This window comes from Pseudorasbora parva, chromosome 15 (assembly GCF_024679245.1).
Source record: "Pseudorasbora parva isolate DD20220531a chromosome 15, ASM2467924v1, whole genome shotgun sequence".
Classification (NCBI taxonomy): Eukaryota; Metazoa; Chordata; class Actinopteri; order Cypriniformes; family Gobionidae; genus Pseudorasbora; species Pseudorasbora parva.
Genome location: NC_090186.1, coordinates 2119218 through 2141817, shown reverse-complemented (window position 1 = coordinate 2141817; position 22600 = coordinate 2119218). Strand labels below are relative to the sequence as shown.

Here is a 22600-nt window from a genome sequence, read left to right as displayed (position 1 = left end):
TCTGAAAATCTACAAAAAAGTTTGGAAATTTGAGTTTTTAAAATGTGCAGGAACCCTGAGACCAAGTGGTTCAGCTTTTCCAAGTTGATCTCTGTACGGTCTTGTGAGTTTTGGTCACCTCACTTAAACTAAGATTGTCAGATGATCCCTTCCCAAGTAACGGGGAACCAGATAACAAAATCGGAAAAGTCCAAGAGATTAGTCCACTCAATTATAAATACCAAAATTGGTGGATGTTTGTCATCTGACCAATCTGGGTATATTCATTGTGGGTATTCTGTAGGATTGGTAAGATATCGTTAACTTGTAGAGCTTCTAACTGTATTATCAACTCAAGTGTAGTAAAGGGGGGTTTATTAACAAAAAGATGAAAAATAAAAATATAGTGCATTAGATTGATAAATTCAAATGATTGGCTGTGATTCAAAGTTGCCCCCTACACCCTCATTCACTATTACCTACATTACTCCACTAATATAGTGCACTTGAAGGAGTGAATAAGAACGAGTGAGTGAATTTGCATAGAACATTTTAATAATCAATTAAAAAGGAATTTATCTCTGTATGATATTACGCTTGGACCAGCGATTTGGAAAATGGATGGATGGATGATTCAGCTGCGGTGCCATCTTCTGGTCAGACGTGGGCATCATTTGATGTGGCCCTGACAGTGTTCACCAGTTGTATGTCCGTTATAGCGGTGCATTGTGGGATTGCATGAGTGCGCTCTAACATCCACTATGGTTTCGTGCTCCACTGCAAATGACTGTCCCCTCATATAGTGCCCTATTTTTAAGGTATAGGGGGCAATTTCAGATACAGCAATTGATTTGGATGTTATATATTTCCTCTGCATACTTGAACCCTTTCCAGCAGTGACTGTATGATTCTGAGGATGATTGAGGGACTCAAACACAACTATTAAAAAAGGATCAAACATTCACTGACGCTCCAGACAGAAACGCGACACATTCAGAGCCGGGGGTGAACACTTTTGCACAGGATAAAGATGTCTACATTTTTCTTATTTTGTTTAATATTAAAAAAAAAAATTATTACTGCCCTTCAGAAGAATCTGAAGATACTCACATGTTTCCTGGAAGACAAATCAAGTACAATTTACCTTGGTCTTCAAATTCAAAACGTTTTCACCCCACGTCTCTTAATACATCATGACATTGTTTGCGAATGTTTGTCAGAACTATGTTAGTAACAATAGAATTTGCAACCATAGGAACAATGTTTTTAGCAAAATAAAAAAACACAAGTTCCAAGAAAGCAACAACAGCCATTGTGGGAAACATGTAATATTATGTTAAAGACTCTCCCTTCCACCTCAGTGTAAGAATGTAACGCTTCATATGCAAGCTGCTATGCCGCTCTGATCTGGCCCAGTATCAGACACAGTATCTTTATTCTGTGTAAATAAAATACAGCTTGAAAGCTGCTCTACACTCTTCCGTTTTGCTGAAAACCAGCATGCATCTTTTTTTCGTCGGCTGTCGGATTTGTTTCAGCCTGAATCAATTTCCTCATGTTCAAGTCTTCAGTGTGCAAACAAACTGTGCAATGCTTTAAAATGGGCGGGAAATCATACACTTCAGCCTTAATGCAGGACTACAGATCGTTGCAAAGGATTTCACAGGATTTCTCTCACCACTCCGAATGGATAGATGGACAGATGAAGAGTGAGTGGAGGTGAAGTTTGGCGTCACCCTCATGAAGAGGCAGTGATGGTCAGATTATAGAGGCAAGCGTTCGGCTCTGTTCAGTAATGGCTCAGCTCAGGCAGAGCGCCAGTGTGAATGGAACATTAAGGAACATCAGTAAATTACACCCACAGACGGGATGGACTCGCTCCAGGTGCTGCGGTCCGATGCCAAACTTCCCAGTAGCTGTAATATACAGAAATAAATGAAAGTGTCAGAACACAGTCTGGCGACGGGAAATTTTGTCACACGGTCAGAAAAGTTAGTGCTGGATTTTCACAGAAGTGTTAAGTGGCATTCTGAACTGATACCCTTTAAAGCGGAATTATTAGCCAAAATTCACTTTTACATGGTGATTGAACGTAAATGTGTGTCGGCAGTGTGTGTATGCAACCACCTTATAATGATAAATATCCACTCACTCCTTTTTTAATCCCCATAAATCATAAAGCAGAGTCTCAGAATAAGCCATTTGAAGATTCTAGCAGTGTGACGTCACACATGCTTAGCCTCAGCCCAAAACTGCTGATGAACGCCACTCTATTAGCATAAACCCCGCCCACAACTGTGGATGAACGCCACTCTATTAGCATAAACCCCGCCCACAACTGCTGATGAACGCCACTCTATTAGCATAAACCCCTCCCACAACTGCTGATGAACGCCACTCTATTAGCATAAACCCCTCCCACAACTGCTGATGAACGCCACTCTATTAGCATAAACCCCGCCCACAACTGCTGATGAATGCCACTCTATTAACATAAACCCCACCCATGACTAATGATAAACTCATCCCTATTAGCATAGACTCCGCCCATGACTTCTTACAGACTCATTATATTAACATAGCCCCGCCCACAATTGTTGATGAACTCCACTCTATTAGCATTAACCCCGCCCATGACTGCTGATGGACTCCGGTCCTATTAGCATAGACTCTGCCCACGACTTCTAAAAGACTCATCATATTAGCATAGCCTCCGCCTACGACTGCTGATGGACTTCGGTCCTATTAGCATAAACCCCGCCCACAACTGCTGATGAATGCCACTCTATTAACATAAACCCCGCCCACAACTGCTGATGAACGCCACTCTATTAGCATAAACCCCGCCCATGACTAATGATAAACTCATCCCTATTAGCATAGACTCCGCCCATGACTTCTTACAGACTCATTATATTAACATAGCCCCGCCCACAATTGTTGATGAACTCCACTCTATTAGCATTAACCCCGCCCATGACTGCTGATGGACTCCGGTCCTATTAGCATAGACTCTGCCCACGACTTCTAAAAGACTCATCATATTAGCATAGCCTCCGCCTACGACTGCTGATGGACTTCGGTCCTATTAGCATAGACCCCGCCCACAACTGACAGACCCTGTAATATTCTTTCACTGTGATAACTTGGTTACAGCCAGATAAAATCTAATGCTATAAGGTCAAACCCCCAACTAAATTATACACTGATCAGTGATTCTGCTTGTTAACGTCAGGTGTTCATCATTAATAACCAATCTCAAATAAATACCTTAATTATCTCATTAACTTTAACACTGCTTCAGTGTTACTTTTAACACCCTCGATTGACTCAAATAAACTCTGAGGAGAGTTAAACTAACACTAGGGGTTATTGCTGTGTGGTATAATTAATGGTATTTTGGGTATTTTGAGCTGAAACTTCGCAGACACATTCTGGGGGACACTTGAGACTTAAGGGCATAATAGGTCCACTTTAAGATCATATCTTACCGACGTAAACTTTTGAAGGTTATTGTGTATAGGCTGTATTTTGACAACTTATTTAAATGTATAGCAGTTACAATTTTTTTCATAATTCTGAATGGTGCACAAACCCTGTTACAGAGGTCCTGCAGCTATAGAAATAAATGAAATAGAAGAATAATGAGTTTTCCTTCACTGTGGAGGTTTGCGCACCTGCGTGTGTATTTAAGTTACACACTTCCCATGGGTTAAAGCTGCTTTAACAGTGTTTAATAGTGCATGCAGCCCAGTCTCACTCAACTCTCTCTCTCTCTCTCTCTCTCTCTCTCTCTCTCTCTCTCTCTCTCTCTCTCTCTCTCTCTCTCTCTCTCTCTCTCTCTCTCTCTCTCTCTCTCTCTCTCTCTCTCTCTCTCTCTCTCTCTCTCTCTCTCTCTCTCTCTCTCTCTCTCTCTCTCTCTCCAGGAGCATGTGGAGGGACGGAACTGCGACCGCTGTAAACAGGGATTCTATAATCTCCGTGGAGACCGTCTCCGTGGATGCGAGAAGTGCTACTGTTCTGGGCTGGGCAGCCTGTGTTCTGAATCCCACTGGGACTACATTAATGTAGGAGACAAGCCGTGTGTGTGTGTGTGAGCAAGATAGAGAGAGGGGGAGCTTGTTTCTCATTAGTTACACTATCTCAAATCTCTGCTTGGCTTGTGGGATTCAGTCTTATTAAGCAGTAATGGCTGCACACACACACACATACACACAGGCCATTCACATTGATATTTTCCAGTTTAATGAGTGAAAAAAAAATCCAGTTATCACGTTTAAAAGCGAACCGTCATGAGCGCAGTCTTTACACGTTATGAAGGGTGAAAGGGTAATAGTGTGTGGGGCACTTTTTACATCAGTTTGTATCAGCACCACTTTTGTACGTGTTTGTGAGTGAGTGAGTGAGTGAGTGAGTGAGTGAGTGAGTGAGTGAGTGAGTGAGTGAGTGAGTGAGTGAGTGAGTGAGTGAGTGAGTGAGTGAGTGAGTGTGTGAGTGTGTGAGTGTGTGAGTGAGTGAGTGTGTGAGTGAGTGAGTGAGTGAGTGAGTGAGTGAGTGAGTGAGTGAGTGTGTGAGTGTGTGAGTGAGTGAGTGAGTGAGTGAGTGTGTGAGTGAGTGAGTGAGTGAGTGAGTGAGTGAGTGAGTGTGTGAGTGTGTGAGTGAGTGAGTGAGTGAGTGTGTGAGTGTGTGAGTGAGTGTGTGAGTGTGTGAGTGTGTGAGTGTGTGAGTGTGTGAGTGTGTGAGTGAGTGAGTGAGTGAGTGAGTGAGTGAGTGAGTGAGTGAGTGAGTGTGTGAGTGAGTGAGTGAGTGAGTGAGTGAGTGAGTGAGTGAGTGTGTGAGTGAGTGAGTGAGTGAGTGAGTGAGTGAGTGAGTGAGTGTGTGAGTGAGTGAGTGAGTGAGTGAGTGAGTGAGTGAGTGAGTGAGTGAGGGAGTGAGTGAGTGAGTGAGTGAGTGAGTGAGTGAGTGAGTGAGTGAGTGAGTGAGTGAGTGAGTGAGTGAGTGAGTGAGTGAGTGAGTGAGTGAGTGAGTGAGTGAGTGAGTGAGTGAGTGAGTGAGTGAGTGAGTGAGTGAGTGAGTGAGTGAGTGAGTGAGTGTGTATGTGTGTGAGTGAGTGAGTGAGTGAGTGAGTGAGTGAGTGAGTGAGTGAGTGAGTGAGTGTGTATGTGTGTATGTGTGTATGTGTGTATGTGTGTGAGTGAGTGAGTGAGTGAGTGAGTGAGTGAGTGAGTGAGTGAGTGAGTGAGTGAGTGAGTGAGTGAGTGAGTGAGTGAGTGAGTGAGTGAGTGAGTGAGTGAGTGAGTGAGTGAGTGAGTGAGTGAGTGAGTGAGTGTGTGATTGTGTGAGTGAGTGAGTGAGTGAGTGAGTGAGTGAGTGAGTGAGTGAGTGAGTGAGTGAGTGAGTGAGTGTGTATGTGTGTGAGTGAGTGAGTGAGTGAGTGAGTGAGTGAGTGAGTGAGTGTGTATGTGTGTGAGGGAGTGAGTGAGTGAGTGAGTGTGTGATTGTGTGATTGTGTGAGTGTGTGAGTGAGTGAGTGAGTGAGTGCATTTTGAGAGCTTGTGAGTGTGTGTAAATGAGTCTGTTTGTGTGTGTGTGTGTGTGTGTGTGTGTGTGTGTGTGTGTGTGTGTGTGTGTGTGTGTGTGTGTGTGTGTGTGTGTGTGTGTGTGTGTGTGTGTGTGTGCTTGTGTATTTTTGAGAGTGTGTGCGTGTGCGAGATGGAACCAGCATCTGTCTGTACAATTAATCTGACCTTGAGTTGTGTTTTCAGAGCTCTGCTAGCTTTAATTACAGCCGGCCAAACTGTCCATACGCTGCCCATGCATGTGTGAAAGAGCTGTGTGTGTGTGTGTGTGTGTGTGTGTGTGTCCTTTGTCTTTAATGTGGAGGCAGATCTTAATGACTTTAAAGTGGCTAAAGACATTCATGAAACTGTCTAATCACACACACTCTTACTCAGATGCTGAACTACGTGACACAGAGAACTAATGTCCTCTTTATAATGAGAGCATTATGTGCTAATAAGCTTTGAAATAAAGTGACAATGACAGGAAATCAATATCTGCTAAATATATTCAGGAGCAGATGCAGTTGTAAGCTAAATCTTTTACAGTTAATTTAAGTAATCAAGAATAAACATATATACGTGCCATCTGTCATGCGTTCCTGAAAATACAAAAGAGAGATAAAATACCTTAAGATACATAATCAATCCATGTATAAGGTGGTTCTGATGAAACGCCAGTCCGGCATATTCAATCGCAGATCCAATCTGACAAAACAAGTATGAGTGATGTTTGCTAGGCACTCCTAACCTGCTCTGACTCTGGAACACACTCATTAACTGGTGTAATTCACATTTTACTGTGAAAAATATTTGGTTTAATGAAAAATTATCAGCATAAAATAATATCTTTATTTACTGGTTACTAGCATTTTTACATAACTGTCACTCTGGAACAATTGGTCCCACTTTTATTATGTTCTGCAACAAAATGTTGCTTCTGTTCAGATCCTAGTCTCGGATTTTGCATAAAGAAAATTATCCCATTTTAGGACCCTTTTTTTGCATTAAACAAATAAAAACAATAAAATTAAGAGTTTTTTTTTCTCAGCATTATCTTCTGGAGCAGTTTGAGCTCCAGTAGCTCGTCTGTTTGATCGGACCCCACGGGCCAGCCTTCGCTCCCCATGGTCATCAATGAGCCTTGGCCGCCCATGACCCTGTGGCCGGTTCTCCACTGGTCCTTCCTTGGAGCACTTTTGATAGATACTGACCACTGCAGACCGGGAACAGCCCACAAGAGCTGCAGTTTTGGAGATGCTCTGACCCAGTCGTCTAGCCGTCACAATCTGGCCAAACTCGCTCAAATCCTTACGCTTGCCCATTTCTCCTGCTTCACACACATCAACTCTGAGGACAAAATGTTCACTTGCTGCCGAATATATCCCACCCACTAACAGGAGCCGTGATGAAGAGATCATCAGTGTTATTCACCGGTCATAATGTTATGCCTTATTGGTGTACACACATATGGCATTTTCATCAATAGTCATTATTATTATAAGATTTAATTTACCTATAAATATACTTATTGTACATAGTTCTTTTCAGGCCAAAACTCAAATCAATAAGATGTATAACTCTATTTATTTATGATATTGTATCAATACACAGTGACACCAACTATTGATTATTGTAAAATCATTACTGACACATGGTTTGTACTCTCACATGCAATTACAAAACGTTTGTTTGGAAGATATTTAACATGCAATAATATTTATATTGCCAATATAGATATTGCCAATTATTGTAGCTAATAATAACTCCTGTAATTGCAGTTTCAATATATTCATTTGGTAACAGCAGAATATTGCAGTTGTTAATGCGAGGTTATGAAATGCCAAAAGAGTCTTCTGCTGAAATGATTAAACATAACCTTTGTCTCATAAATCCGTGTTTTGGTGTGTTTGTGCAGGTGACGGACATGTCTGGGTGGTATCTGACCGGAGCGGATGGGGAGGGGCTTGTGTGGGCGGAGCCGAGCAGAGAGACGGCCCATCAGCTCACTGTGAGCCAATCAGATGCTCAGACTCACCTGACAGCACCCTATTACTGGAGCGCCCCGTCTGCTTATCTGCACAAGAAGGTGTGTGTGTGTGGGTGTGCGTTGCGTGCGTGCGCATTGCGCGTACGTGTTGTGTGCATCCGTGCGTGTGTGTGTGTGTGTGTGTGTGTGAGAGAGAGAGAGAGAGAGAGAGAGAGAGAGAGAGAGAGAGAGAGAGCATATGTGTGTTTTTTTGTGTGTGTGTGTGTGTGTGTGTGTGTGTGTGTGTGTGTGTGTGTGTGTGTGTGTGTATGAGAGAGAGAGAGAGAATGTGTGAGAGAGAGTGTTTGAGAGTGTTTGTGTGTGTGTGTGTGTGTGTGTGTGTGTGTGTGTGTGTGCATATGTGAGTTTTTGTGTGAGTATGTGTGTTTTTTTTTTGTGTGTGTGTGTGTATGTTTGTTTGTGTGTGCATGTGTTTATGTGTACATGTGTGTGTTTCTGTGTGTGTATGCATGTGTTTCTGTGTGTGTGTGTGTGTGTGTGTGTGTGTGTGTGTGTGTGTGTGTGTGTTTCTGTGCGTGCGTTTGTGTGTGTTTGTGCCTGCGTGCGTGCGTGCTTGCGTGTGTTTGTGTTTGTGTGTGTGAGTGTCTTTGTGCGTGTGTGCGTGCGTTTGTGTGTGTGTTTGTGCCTGCGTGCGTGCGTGCTTGTGTGTGTTTGTGTTAGTGTGTGTGAGTGTGTGCATGCGTACATGTGTGTGTGTGTGTGTGTGTGTGTATGTTAGTATTAATCTGTTGCGGCACTCTATGCTGATGTATAATGTGCTGTAATGATGCCCGTCACATAACCATAATACCGACATAATTCATCATCGTTATGTTAGGCTCATTTAGCCTTTCATCTGCCCTTGATTTAACTTTACTGTCTGCAGGGAGAGAGACAACCGGGGACTTTAAAGATGCTCATAATAGCAGTGTGAGAAATTAAATCAGATGAGTGTACAGTGTCTGAGAACACCATTTTATTTCAGACAGAGGCATCAGAGTGTGTGTGACTGACGCATAACGTGAGGAAAGACATTCAGCTGCGCTTACAGAAGAACAAGCCAACATTCACTGCGTTTAGACCTTCAGAGATTAATCATGAGCATATAATGTATATAATCTACTTTAATGTCAGGCATGTGCCGGTATCAATTTTTCATGTTGTGATTAATTGCTGAAGCTTTTATCACGGTATACGGTATTATCACGATATTGAAATAAGCTGCAAAAAAGTGTTATCATAGTATAACAGGTTTATGAACTCTCTTTGTAATAACAAAAATAAATCTGAATGTTTAAATACAATAATACAATGCACCAAAAATATATAAAGTACAATTTTTCAAACAGATTAAAGTGCAAAAGAATTAGGCTATAAAGAACAACAGTAACACATAGGGTCTCATTGTTTAATGCATTAACTAAGATTGAGCCATAGCTACATTTGCTACAGAAAGTTTTATTATGTTGATGTTAGTTAAGAAATACACCTGATCATTGTTAGTTTTATCTTAGGTCCATTAAATTAAAAGTTCTTTTGATTTTAGGAATGTTATAAGAAATTAATTCATTCTTTATAAGTATTTTTCATTGTCAGTTTAGTAATAATGAATGAACATATTGACTAATGAAGTCATATGTCTGAAAGTTTTACTGAACAATAACAAATAATCAGAACATTTCTAATCATTAGGGCATGTTGTAGTCCAGATTAAAATATACAAATGTTTAAGTTTGAAAATAAATAGCCTATAAGTCTTAGGTGCTGTGATGAACAACATTGGCATTATAAAAATGAATGGCTGTTTGGAGCATTTTAGAAACTTCACTAGTGCAATTGCTTTGTTTCATATATTCATATTCATTATCATGATATATCACATTACTGAATATCGGCACATGTCTAGTTTATGTTTATCATAAGCGAGACACTCGCGTTCGCTCGAGTGTTATTAGTCTACTCAACTACTTTCTCATGACACACAGCAACACAGCTAAAACTACTCATAATACACTGGACCTTTTATTGAAAGTTGCCGTTGAGACCTTCACTTCACACACCTTTCCGAAGAGCTGTGTTTTAATAACTAAATCAAAACTAAAATTTGATCCATCACAGCCCGACAGCCCGACTGAGTTTACTTTTTTGAGATGTAACTTTCCACTTGAGCTAGTGCTGTGATGTGAATGAAGGGCCGTTTCCTCTGGAAGTGTTTTCGTGTTTATTTCTGTGTAAAATATGCAGATGATGTGCTGAGACCTTTCAAAATCAGCTGAAGACGCATCTCTTCCACAAGCACTAAACTAATTCATCAAATGAATAAAACATGCATTTTATGGAATAAAGATTAGGAATATATATATATATATATATATATATATATATATATATATTAAGAAAGCACTGTTAATTGACTTGATATTGCTGGTTGAAAAACACCAATTCATATAAACGTTTTCGCACATATAACTCACACATACTATCACATACACTATCTCTCTTACACACACACACACACACACACACACACACACACACACACACACACTCTCTCTCTCTCTCGCTCTCTCTCTCTCTCACACACACACACACACACACACACTCTCTCTCTCACATGCACGCACACATGCACACACGCGCACAAACACACACATACACACTCACTTCCAAAAATACACGCACACACTTGACAAGACGGTGATGAAGATGAATATGCATATGATTTGCTGAATATTGAGAAGTGTGTTGTGTTAACTTGCGGATGTTCTCTGACCTCTGACCTCTCTCCACTGCTAATGATGCCATTACTCTGAGTTTAAAGCCACTGTTGGCGTTCAAACGAAAGGCTTTTCATATCCAGCCGTATTAGGCTGCGCCTTTCATTGACTTTTAAAGTCTTAAAGGAAAGATCCCTCAGATTGTGCATCGGTTACATACATTAAACAAATGTTTCTGGGTGAATCATACACAGATCATGTTTTACCAAGAAAACAATAATAATTCGCCTAAAACGTAAATTTTACAATCATTAAGATCATTTGCATTGTGACATTAGTTTTATTAATACATTGTCCAATAAATTCACAAACAACATCCTTCCATAAACGGGTCTAGCAACTCATAATGTAAAAACTGCACATGATGTAATAAGTATTACATTATTATTATAAAACATTTTTTGCAATGTAGTCCTTTTCTCAAAATGTAATAAAATCTTAAGCTCATAATGTAATAGCAATTCTTACATTATGAGAAAATTATTACATTATAAAGTCACCAAAAACGTCATATTTTCATTATTGTAATTGTCAAATGGTCAAAAAAAAGTATTCCCTTATAATATATTTTTTAAAAATCTAACGCCAGTCTTGAACTACCTGTAAAATGCAACATTTAAATATTCATAAAATTATTATTATTGTTTTTATTTATTTATTAAACATAAAACGTTAGTATTCATTTAGAGTACATTTTTAAATACAATTGCTTTGTTTATTATTATTATTATTATTATTATTATTATTATTATTATTATTATTATTATTATTAATTGGATGAATATACAATTTTTGCAGGTAGATCAAGACTCAATTTATTATTTTTTAAATAAGGGTATACTAATATTTCTTATGTTTTAAAACTCGGTCTCATTCACTATTATGTTTTTGGTGTTTATAATGAAATAAATGTCTCATAATGTTTTTGTTTTTTTACTCAAGATAGCTGAAGATTTTATTACATTTTGAGAAAATCATTACATTATATTTTATTACAAAATATACAACTTATTCTTTTTTCCTTTGTGGTGGAATATGACCCAGGCATATTTGTACCCAGGTATATTTGCAGTAATTTAATTTAACGTAATGCTTTTCCTTTTAAAGATTGTATGTAGATGGACATGCCAACCATGCTTAAACACATTTGCAGACATTTCAGTGGTTATGTCTCATTATACTGTCTAAATGCTGGATCCTACACATTCATATGAATTTGCTCTTTACATTGAGTAACCGCATGTTTGCCAAGGTGTCTGGTAATATAGTTTATCACTATGGCAACAGCTTTCTTTTGGCTGGATAATGTTAAATTAGAGACCAGCTCACACAGAGTTTCAGACGAGAGTATAAATCGCTGTGGAGAAAGTACACATTTCCAGGAAATTGTGGGTCTTTACAACGTCCGCGCACAGATTTCAAGACAACACTCAGTAGCTGTTTAATGATTCTGTGTTTTTAATCCTCATCCGTCCCTCGGGTCAGATACATTTTTGGGAAAAAAATAAAAAAATAAATTAAGTGTGCATCGGAGTGGTCAAGACCTTAGGACTTTTGTCACACTTGAACCACGAACACACACAAAAATTGTACTGGATCCGAAGAGTTTATGCCTAAAAATGTAGAAAATTAAAACTAAACTTTACTAAAAACATATTTTCTAATGTCTAAATGTGTATCTAAATGCATTCTGAGAAACTGACTTTAGGCCAATCCGTTCCATATAGAGCTATAAGGAAATCTTGGGTTATGAAATATCATCTTACATCATTATTTTCACACAAAAGGTCAGCAAAGACACCCAATGTAAGATATGTTGAGCTGATCTGAATTAAAAGGGTTGTGCCTGAAATTGTGACTTCTTTTGCACTTAAGTTGAAATAAGAATGTGCTTAAATTATATTATTTGTTGATTAAATTGAGTAATTGAAAGGCAAATAAAAAAATGCATACAAAAATTGAAAAAATATTATAAAAATGATAAGCTTTCTGGAGGAAACAAAGTGGTTGATTGAATCATTCAATTGACTCATTCCTAAAGACAGCCTCTTTCTTTCCTAAAAAAAAACCAAAGCATTTGAATGAGCGATTTAGTGACTCGTTCCCAAAGTCAGCGCTCTTGGAACACGGCTTGACTAATCATATTTGAGGACTGGAACTGTTGTTGATGTTAATGTTTATAATACATTCAAATCTTCATGTTTTGTAATCTGATAATGCTAGTAATTATTTCGCAGATTAGAGCTGAGTGATAATACAGTTTCTATTCTGCAATGATATAAACAATCCAGTCGATTGAGATTTGTTTATGTATGTATGCAGATAATGTTGGACACACTTATGGTAAAAAAATATATTTATTACTTACCAGATTGACTTTATTTATGTCAGACGTCTATAGAAGCTCTTATCGAGAATTAACAGAAGTTTAGATGTTGATGTTTAATTGAAAATGTTTGGTTTGATCACCATTATGGTGATCAGTATTTGCTTTAGTTGAGCTCTTGACCCTTGACTTTTTTAACATTACTTGTTGTTTTGTTTTTTTTCTAGCTGCTCTAACTGTTTTTCCAAAGCACATTTGTTATAGTAAAAAATATGATGATAGTTATATTCTGATGATGATGTAATTATCATATAATCAATCCCTTATCAAGAGTGTTACATTATTAACAGATTTAAAATGAACATTTCCACCACTATGAAACTACAGTAATCAGTTATAATGATTTTTTAAAAACACATCATGTACCAAAAAAAACAAAAAAAACAGCTACAGCATAATTTAGACACACGGATATTAAAAATCAGCACATGAATCTCAACAATGGAGGCAATAAAAAAGACCATTCAGCTGCATAATTTATGGATATTGGGAGTTTTGTACTATGCTGGCATTGCGACATGAAACATTTGACCATCGCCATTGTTGAGATTCTTATGCTTATTGTTGATGTCAGTGTGTGTTAACTGCAAGTCAAGCAGGAGATATTTTATGCACTATATGATTTCAATATCTTCAAAATAACTGGTTACTGAAACATTGCTGAATCTCATGCTGCAGAATCACAGAGCTACTATAATCAATAAATACAAAATTAAAATACCCATTAAATTAAAGTTTAGACTCAGAAAGAGATCAGTTAATCAGATCTGGAAAAAAAACAGTTGATCAACCTCCTCTTTGTTTTTATCTTGCCAAAACTGGTGTGCAGCAAACAAGCTAAAAAACACAGAACTCAGTTTATATCAGCTGTCGACCCTAAGAAACGAGCGTTTGAGGAGACAAAAGTGGACACGGGCAATAAGACGTGAAGCTCCAGCAGAAGAATGGCTCAGTTTGGGGATCCGGACACTCAGTATGTCTCTGTTTGTCTACGTGTGCAGTAAACATTTAGTCAAATCTCCAAATGTCAGTTTTATATTTCCTGTCTCTGATTACTTTCTCCTCCAGTGTGTGTCGATCTCAGTGTAATATAACATGTCCCGCTCCGTCTCATTCACTTTTATGTCTTTTTGGGTCAGCAGCTCATAAACACGTCTGGGTGTTTGGTTCTGGGTTTTTTAAGCTTGTTTTCTGCACACCTCGTCACATATCAGCTTTTAGAAAAAAATTTTTGTGTGTGTTATAAGTCAGAAATGATAAAGAGGCGTGTCCCGCAATAGAGAGTCAATGGAGACGGCTGGTTTGTTTCCTCGTTGGGCGTGGCTTTTAGATAATTACGCGTGTCGCTCTGTCTCTATCGTCACTTCACAGCTTCCAAATCTGAGCATTATTTTTGTTGCATAGCAATTTTAATATTTGTTTTATATAGTAACCATTGTAAAACAGGTTGTGTAATATTGTGAATATTGTGCCTCTGGTTGTGTATGGCGTCAGTTCTAGAAGTGGATCACAACACCATCACTACAGACACAAACGCAGTACAAACATGCTCAAAATCTTCTCTTCACTGGTTTTATGGGGCTCCCAGAGATTTTACAGGAAGGCTTTTCCATCTGTATATAGTCTCAACATATTTGCCTACAGTTTTACTGGTCATTGGCATTCACACATGGTATGAGTTAGAGAGAGAGAGAGAGAGTGTGTGTGTGTGTGTTTGTGTGTGTGTGTGTGTGTGTGTGTGTGTGTGTGTGTGTGTGTGTGTGTGTGTGTGTGTGTGTGTGTGTGTGTGTGTGTGTGTGTGTGTGTGTGTGTGTGTGTGTCTGTGTGTGTGTCTGTGTGTGTGTCTGTGTGTGTGTGTGTGTGTGTGTGTCTGTGTGTGTGCGCGTGTGTGTGTGTGTCGGCTCGTTTTTCCTGCACTCTCTGATTGTATCTCAGGTCTCTCCAGATGTGTGTGTGTGTGTGTGTGTGTGTGTGTGTGTGTGTGTGTGTGTGTCTGTGTCTGTGTCTGTGTCTGTGTCTGTGTCTGTGTCTGTGTCTGTGTCTGTGTCTGTGTGTGTGTGTGTGTGTGTGTGTGTGTGTGTGTGTGTGTGTGTCTGTGTCTGTGTCTGTGTCTGTGTCTGTGTCTGTGTCTGTGTCTGTGTCTGTGTCTGTGTGTGTGTGTGTGTGTGTGTGTGTGTGCGTGTGCGTGTGTGTCGGCTCGTTTTTCCTGCACTCTCTGATTGTATCTCAGGTCTCTCCAGATGTGTGTGTGTCACGAGCACAACACAAACAAACCAAACTCTGTTTGTGGAGCCTTGCCTGTTTGTGTCTCTGTAGGTGGGCTCTGTCCATATCAGGCCCATACTTGATATTAAAATAAACGGGTTGAGACGCAGGGGTCAGCGGGGCGTCGTGGGGTTGATCTCACGGAGAGAGGGGTCACAGCGGAGGCTGGAGGGCAGAATGCGCTAGAGTTGCTTGTCTTTAGTTTTGAGATTTCTCGTTTCCTGTAAGATGTGCTGGGGGTGATGCTCTAATTCTTATTTTCCCATTGAGTCTACATGTGCGTTCATGCTCAGTCATAGTATTTGGTTTTTGATTTCTTTGCCGTCTCCTAAAAGAACTTACTACTAATAAAGAATTTTTCAGTTTTTTTTTCTTTTTTCTATGTGAATGTATACTTTAGTTACATGTAATTTATTTCTGAATTTTCAGCATCATTAATCCAGTCTTCAGTGTACTTGATCCTTCAGAAATAATTTTAATATGAGGATATGATGCTCAACAAACATTTATGATTAATATCAGTGTTGAAAACAGTTCAGATTTTTTGTGGAAACTGATACGTTAGTTTTCAGGATTCATTGATAAATAGAAAGTTCAAAAGAACAAAAGTAGAAAGCTTTTGTGGCATCATTTAATATTACTTTTGATCAATTCAAAGGTCCTGTTCTTTGTGTGTTTTCGAAGCTTTGATTATGTTTACAGTGTGCAATATAACATGAGTTCATGTTTCGCTTGTAAAAAAACACACAGTATTTTTCACACAATTGCCTTATCTGTACAGCGCTGTTTCCTCTGTGCTACAAACGGCCTGATGATTTCCTTGTTCTATGAAGTCCCTCCTTCAGAAACACGTAACGAGTTCTGATTGGGCCAGCGCTTCCCGTGTTGTGATTGGACAGCAGCTTAGCGCACTTTGCCCGGAAAGGTCCCGCCTCTTCCCATAACGGGGCGATGCAAGCGCTGAATGCGCGCTCTTCTCCACGTGGGAGAGCAACGAGACCACGCCCCCTATTTTGCGTGTTCTTGTGGGCGGAGTTAGTCAACAAACGGTTCTAGTGACGTCATCACAGCAGGAAGTGCAGCGGTGTAGTCCAAACCGGCCGTTCGCTGTAGGCTTTGAAAGGGAACTTCTGTTAAATAAAATATCTCGCTTGGCATTGAACTTTGAGCTTTATAATTTTACAGGTATTATTTATGCTCCAACAGCAACATTACACACTAACTAAAGTTTGAAAGATGGAATCGCAAAGAACGGGACCTTTAAAGCATCCTTAATGAATAAAGTATTATTTATATTCAAAAAAAGACCCCAAAAAACAGCAGTGTATATGTAATTTAGTTTTGTATTACGTCAATGAGAATTTGAGGTAAAAATACACTTAACTGTCATGAGAATAATTTCAATACCGAATAATCTTAATGGTCCTTAAATAAGCTTAATTTTGTCTAAGCGAAACATCATTGCATATTGTTCCTATTGATTTTGGCGTGAAATATGGCATTTCTTGGGCGATTTGCCCAAATGCCATTTCTGGCTGACCGGAAAGCCGCAGTGCTGAAAAATCAATAGTTTTTTCACATGTTGGTCTGGAGACAAACGTCTCCCCTCCTTCCTTTAGACATGAGCAGTCAGAACATATAAAAGTGTAACAAGCTAGACATTTTGATATTTGCTTTGAGTAGCACTCGATGTGAATGCCGTATGAGTCTGGGGTGTGTTGGAGAGATGAGCTCTGACCTCTACTCACAGGGCACCGCAGTAAACCCAGCCAAATCTGGGGAGATTTATTTGCCGTTGAATTGTAGGAGAGTGTAGGAGTATGTATGTATGTGTGTGTGGGCGTGTGTGTGTGAGTAAAGAGCCAGGATTGGATGCAAAAACACATGGTGGAGTGCTATTCTCCCCGGTTCATTCCTCAGTGTGCCGGACTGATTTAACTGTACTGATTTGCCCTGCAGCGCAACGTTACCCAATAACAGTGAAAGACCTGGAGAGGAGAATGTGCTCTGCTTTGTTCAGAGAGGGGAGAGATGTGTGTGTGTGTGGCTTCATCAATAATCACTGAGTGGTGAACTTGTTTTCGACCTTTTCTTAAAAACAGACACGTTTGCTGACCCTTGCTCCTGTTTGTGTGTGTTTGCGTCTGCAGGTCTTGGCGTATGGAGGCAGGCTGGTGTATACGGTCTCTTCTGACATGGAAAGCAAAGACGAACTGTTACACATCATCAGTGCTCCTGATGTCATCATAGAGGTACATTTGTTCAATCGCAAACACATCCACACTGGGTTTGATAGGATCGAGTGAAATAAATGGGTTCTCTCCGCTATTGTGATTCATTGTGACATATGTAGGTAGACTTTCCTGACCTTTAGGCCTCAAAACTAAACAGAACATTTCTCTTCCAACAATTAAATTGAAAATGTGTCTGACAGTGTGTCTTGACCTCCGCTAAATGGACACATTTGTCTGTCAAAAAAATCTAAAAGTTAAGATGCAGAAGCCGATAAATCCCACCTCCGTAAACAATTATATTAAGCGAATGCTCTCTGCACATAGTATAAGTACATAATATAGCTTCAGATCCGCTAAATCCCAGCCAAGGCATTGAATTAATATATAAAGTAATTAATTTGAACTCTTTGCAAATAATATTTTAATAAAATACATTTTCTTCAGTGGTTCTGCTTGTTAACATGCAGGTGTTCATCACTAATGGTCAATCATCACTCAATTAATCACTTAATTATCTCAATAACTTTAACACTGTTCAGAGTTACATTTACCACTCTTGAGTATGGACTTAAACTCTGAGGATAGTTAATTTAACACTGGGTTTTTGCTGTGAGGGCTTAAGGTACTCAATTTTAACACATCTCAAGGGTTCCGTCTGTATTGGGCACTCGTGCAGCGTAAGCAATGTTGTACATCCGAGTGAACGAGATGGAGGGAAGTTAGCGAAGGAAGGGTATAACATTTTTTAATTTAAACGCAGCCGAGAGATCAATCTGAAAACTCATGATGGCATATTTGATGGCCCTATTTTTTAAATCTGAGCTCATGGTCCAGAAGGGTTGTCCCTCGTCTCTTAAAGAGTCATGGGTGTGTTTTTGGCGTAACATGCAATAAATAATCAGAATCTCATCTCCCTTTCCCTTTAAAAGCCAGTTATGCTCGCACCATGACGGATTCACTATTTACATGAGGAGAGACTGAACACTTCTCCAGAGGAATCCTTTTATTTTTAATATCTGCCGTGTGTGTGTGTGTGTGTGTGTGTGTGTGTGTGTGTGTGTGTGTGTGTGTGTGTGTGTGTGTGTGTGTGTGTGTGTGTGTGTGTGTGTGGGTGTGGGTGTGGGTGTGTGTGTGCTGCACATCCCTGTGTGTGTAATAATCAGATTGTATGTGTGTGTTTTGTGCACACCCTATAGGCTCATATCACTAACACACCCTTTAAATAACACAGAAATACTGCACTATTGACTTTAGAGCAGGTGTGTGTTGGTTAATGGTCAGTGGTTTTCAGTTCCTCACAATAGCAACGCTCCAAAAATGCTCCTGAACACACCTGGTTTAGACCAGACACCCATGGGTGAACAAACAAACACACACACACACACACACACACACACACACACACACACTCTCCGATGGGGGAACAGATGCGCCAATTAATTTGATATTTAAACAACGAGGAGCTTGACGTGAACATTAGAACTGTGTCGGGCTGAGACTAGCAGAACACACTAGAATTGCGCCTGCCGTCCTATTGCGCGGGTGTGTGATAGAGCCAATTGAAAACAAACAGAACAAGACATGAACGTGACAGTAACCTTGAGTAGAAATGCCCAGAGGAGTCAACCAAAACCACACATTGTACATGCTATTATGTCATTTCTGAAAAAAATAATAATGTTGTGAATCAATACATTGTAGTATGCCAACAGCATATCAAATGAATGTACATTTTGTGAAGAATGTGTTCTAACATAAAAGGCATTACAATCTTTATTTTAGACTTTGGAGGCTTTGAAATGGAAGCATGCAAGAGTCAGAGCCACAGGGTTTGCACTGTAACAGTGTGTTAGCGTCTAAATGACCTCACCTTTACCCAGAGATCCCATTATCTGAGCTCATGCCATTCACTAACACCTCGGCTCATCTTTTTAGTCATGTGGGCGGTGAAAGCAAAGCGCGGCCGTCTTTGTTTTGTCTACAATTGGTCAGAATGATAGTGAAGATGTGTAAGTGGACTACAGCTGTTTATGTCTGTGAGTGTGTTTGTATACATGCATTTATGCACAGCTGTGTTTATGTTTGTGCGAGTCTTTTCAGAACGCTTATGTCTGCATGTGTGTGTAAATGCATGCTTGAGTATGCGCTCACATACCTGTTTGTGTGCAAGCAAGAATTTGTTTAATTCGTGTCGGCTTAGCTCAGCCGACGCAAGTCAAGCTCTTCTTTATTTAGTCTCCACAGAAAAGCACACTCATAATATTTGGTTTATTCATGCCATGTTTGAGATTTTCGGCAGAATGCTTTCTTAGTTTCGATGACATGCAAATCAGTGCAACTGTCCTGCAGAGTAAAGCGTCACACTCAAACACACCTGCCTGTGATGCTCGTCATTTGCTTTCATGAGGATTGGAGCTCAAACGCATTGCTCGTTGGGATGTTTACTTTTAAAGGGCTCAAAACACACAGTTTCTGCCAATCTAGTGTTAATCTTGAGTATCTCTAGAGTAGTGTTGATCCTTCATATCTCACAAGAGTCTTTAGTTTATCATAATTATAAAAGACAGATACACTGAACCGATCCTTTCTGAAAACAGCAGAGTCTGTGAAGGCGTGCAGTGGGTGGAGCTAAAACACACACACACACACACACACACACACACACACACACACACACACACACACACAGATCCCCCCCCCCCCCCCCCACACACACACACCATGGCATTATCCCTGGATAACTCTCACTAAACATTGGTGTTCACATTATATGCACTTACACACCTGCAGAACTCGGGAAACACAAACTGCATCCCCTGTTCACTTAACGCTAGGCTATTTGGGAAGCTGGACAAGGTGATCCTTCCCTTACACACACACACACACACACACACTTCTTTAGTGACATTGTTGATCTCGTGTTTAAACACACAACGCCAGCGCCGCATAACCCGATGATGGGCTCCTGCTTTGGTTGGTGTGTGTGTGTGTGCGTTCATCCGGGAGAAGTGCCCATATAAGGCTTTTTGCCCTTTATAACGACACACCCATACTCAAATAAAAACTCTCCGAAACTTGTGTGAATCCTGTAGGAGTGTATTTGGCACAGAAATACTCCGTCATACGTCCAACTCGTGTTTAGAAATGTTGTCCATGTTATCATGAGAATCAACTCTTTAACACTGTCAATAATTCAGAATGCATGAAATAGCATTAGCCCCCAAGCCCTCTAGATGTCAGTAAATTATAGCTACATTAGGGGTACCCCCCCCCCCCCACACACACACACACACCTTAATACATATATATGTCTAATACCCCATAAAAAGTCTGTTTGTGTGTATTCAGTTCCTATGCTGACATTGTGATAATCCTCTGTCCTTTGTAGATTTGAAGGAAATGTTAGTGTGATGCGAGGCTGCATGTGTGTCTCTGCATGTGTGTGTGGCTCATGTGTGTATGACAGGTAATTATTGTTCGTTAAGCCCTGTTTTGCATGTGCATACCTCATTAACTCTGTGCAAATAGGGAGTCCAGCTCCCATAAATCCTCAATCTTCTAGCAGTGTGTGTGTGTGTTTGTGCATGTCAATAAAGCCTGATTTTCCCAGCAGTCAGTGTGGTGGGGTGGTAAATAAACGAGCTGAATGAATCGCATCCCATAATGCTCTAGGATGAGTCCACTAACAGTGTCAGAGCTGAGATATATGGGTTACCTCTTATTGCATCAATGCATGCACACACACACACACACACACACACACACACACACACACACACACACACACACACACACACACACACACACACACACACACACACACACACACACACACACACACACACACACACACACACACACACACACAGTTTTTCACAATTTATTAAACATAATTTCCTGAAAATATTCCCCCTTCCATCAAACCAATCTCTCATCTTTTTTACGTTCATCGAATGGCTCTTCATAAATCACCCTATTACACACACACACACACACACACACACACACACACACACACACACACACACACACACACACAAACTCACTCACTCACACATACTCTCTCTCTCTCTCTCTCTCTCTCTCTCTCTCACACACACACACACACACACACACACACACACACACACACACACACGTACTCTCTCACACACACACATACTCTCTCTCTCTCTCACACACACACACACACACACAAACACACTCTCTCTCTCTCTCTATCTCTCTTTCACACATACATACACACACACAAACTTACACACTCTCTCTGTCTCTCTCTCTCTCTCTGTGTGTCTCTCTCTGTCTCGCTCTTTCTCTCTCTATCTCTTTCTCTCTCATTCTCTCTCTTTCACACACACTCACACTTAATCACACACGCACAGTCACACTTACTCACATACACACTTTTACACAAACATATATGTAGAGTTTTTTTGTTCTTTTGCCTGTGTGATGTTATGTGATGAAGGACAGGAGAAGGGTTGACATGCTCCTCTCTCACAGGGCGGCGGGCTGAGATTGATTGACAGCCGCTCCGGGCCGGCAGTGTATCCATTCTCATCATCGGAGCGCAGCACAGATCTCCAGCCGGAAAGCTTTCGGCATCACGCCTCGGGCCTGGCCGTCAGTAAGAGAGACTTTCACACCGTCCTCAATAACATCGAGCGCCTGCTCCTCCGGGCCTCTTACGGCCAGGAACACAGCGCCATCTACAGGTGCGCTTCACCACTGCAGCTTCCTTTGTGCCACACACACACACACAAAGCATAGGTCACCATACAACATAAGATGTATAGAGACAGAGCGACACACGTCATAATCTGAAGCCACGCCCACCGGGGAAAACAAACCAGCCGTCTCCATTGGCTTTCTATTCCGGGAAGCGCCTCCTTGTTATTTCTGACTTATAACAAAAAAAACGAACAATGTCTAAAAGCTGATATGTGACGAGGTGTGCAGAAAACAAGCTAAACAACACAGAACCAAACACCCAGAAGTGTTTATGAGCTGCTGACCCAAAAAACGAGCGTTTAAAGACATAAAAGTGCATGAGACGGATATGTTAATATGTTAACTGTAATGATATGTTAATGATGCTTTTATGTTTTTGTGGGGTCTAGAAAGGGGACTGAACACCCTAAATAACCATAAAAGCATCATTAAAGTCAGTCGTCTTGCTATCTCCTATGGCCTCTCACCTATAGTTGTGCTTGAATGTTCACACACCTCTTATAGAATGTGTGAAAAGTGAATAATTTGAACAAAATAAGAGGGATCATACAAAATGCATGTTCTTTTTTATTTAGTACTGTCCTGAATAAGATATTTTACATCAAACATATTTATATAAAGAGATCACAAGACAAAAAAAT

General features: G+C 40.2%; 1 protein-coding gene across 3 annotated transcripts in view; it reads left to right on the top strand.

Annotated features, from left to right (window-relative positions):
* Positions 1-22600, top strand: part of lama2 (laminin, alpha 2) — a 259242-nt gene that overhangs the window by 99801 nt on the left and 136841 nt on the right. For all 3 annotated transcript variants that reach the window (XM_067416687.1, XM_067416686.1, XM_067416685.1), the window contains exons 11-14: positions 3906-4046; positions 7456-7626; positions 17145-17246; positions 21732-21943. In XM_067416687.1, coding sequence (XP_067272788.1) covers positions 3906-4046; positions 7456-7626; positions 17145-17246; positions 21732-21943 — 626 coding nt within the window. The remainder of the gene's footprint in view (positions 1-3905; positions 4047-7455; positions 7627-17144; positions 17247-21731; positions 21944-22600) is intronic.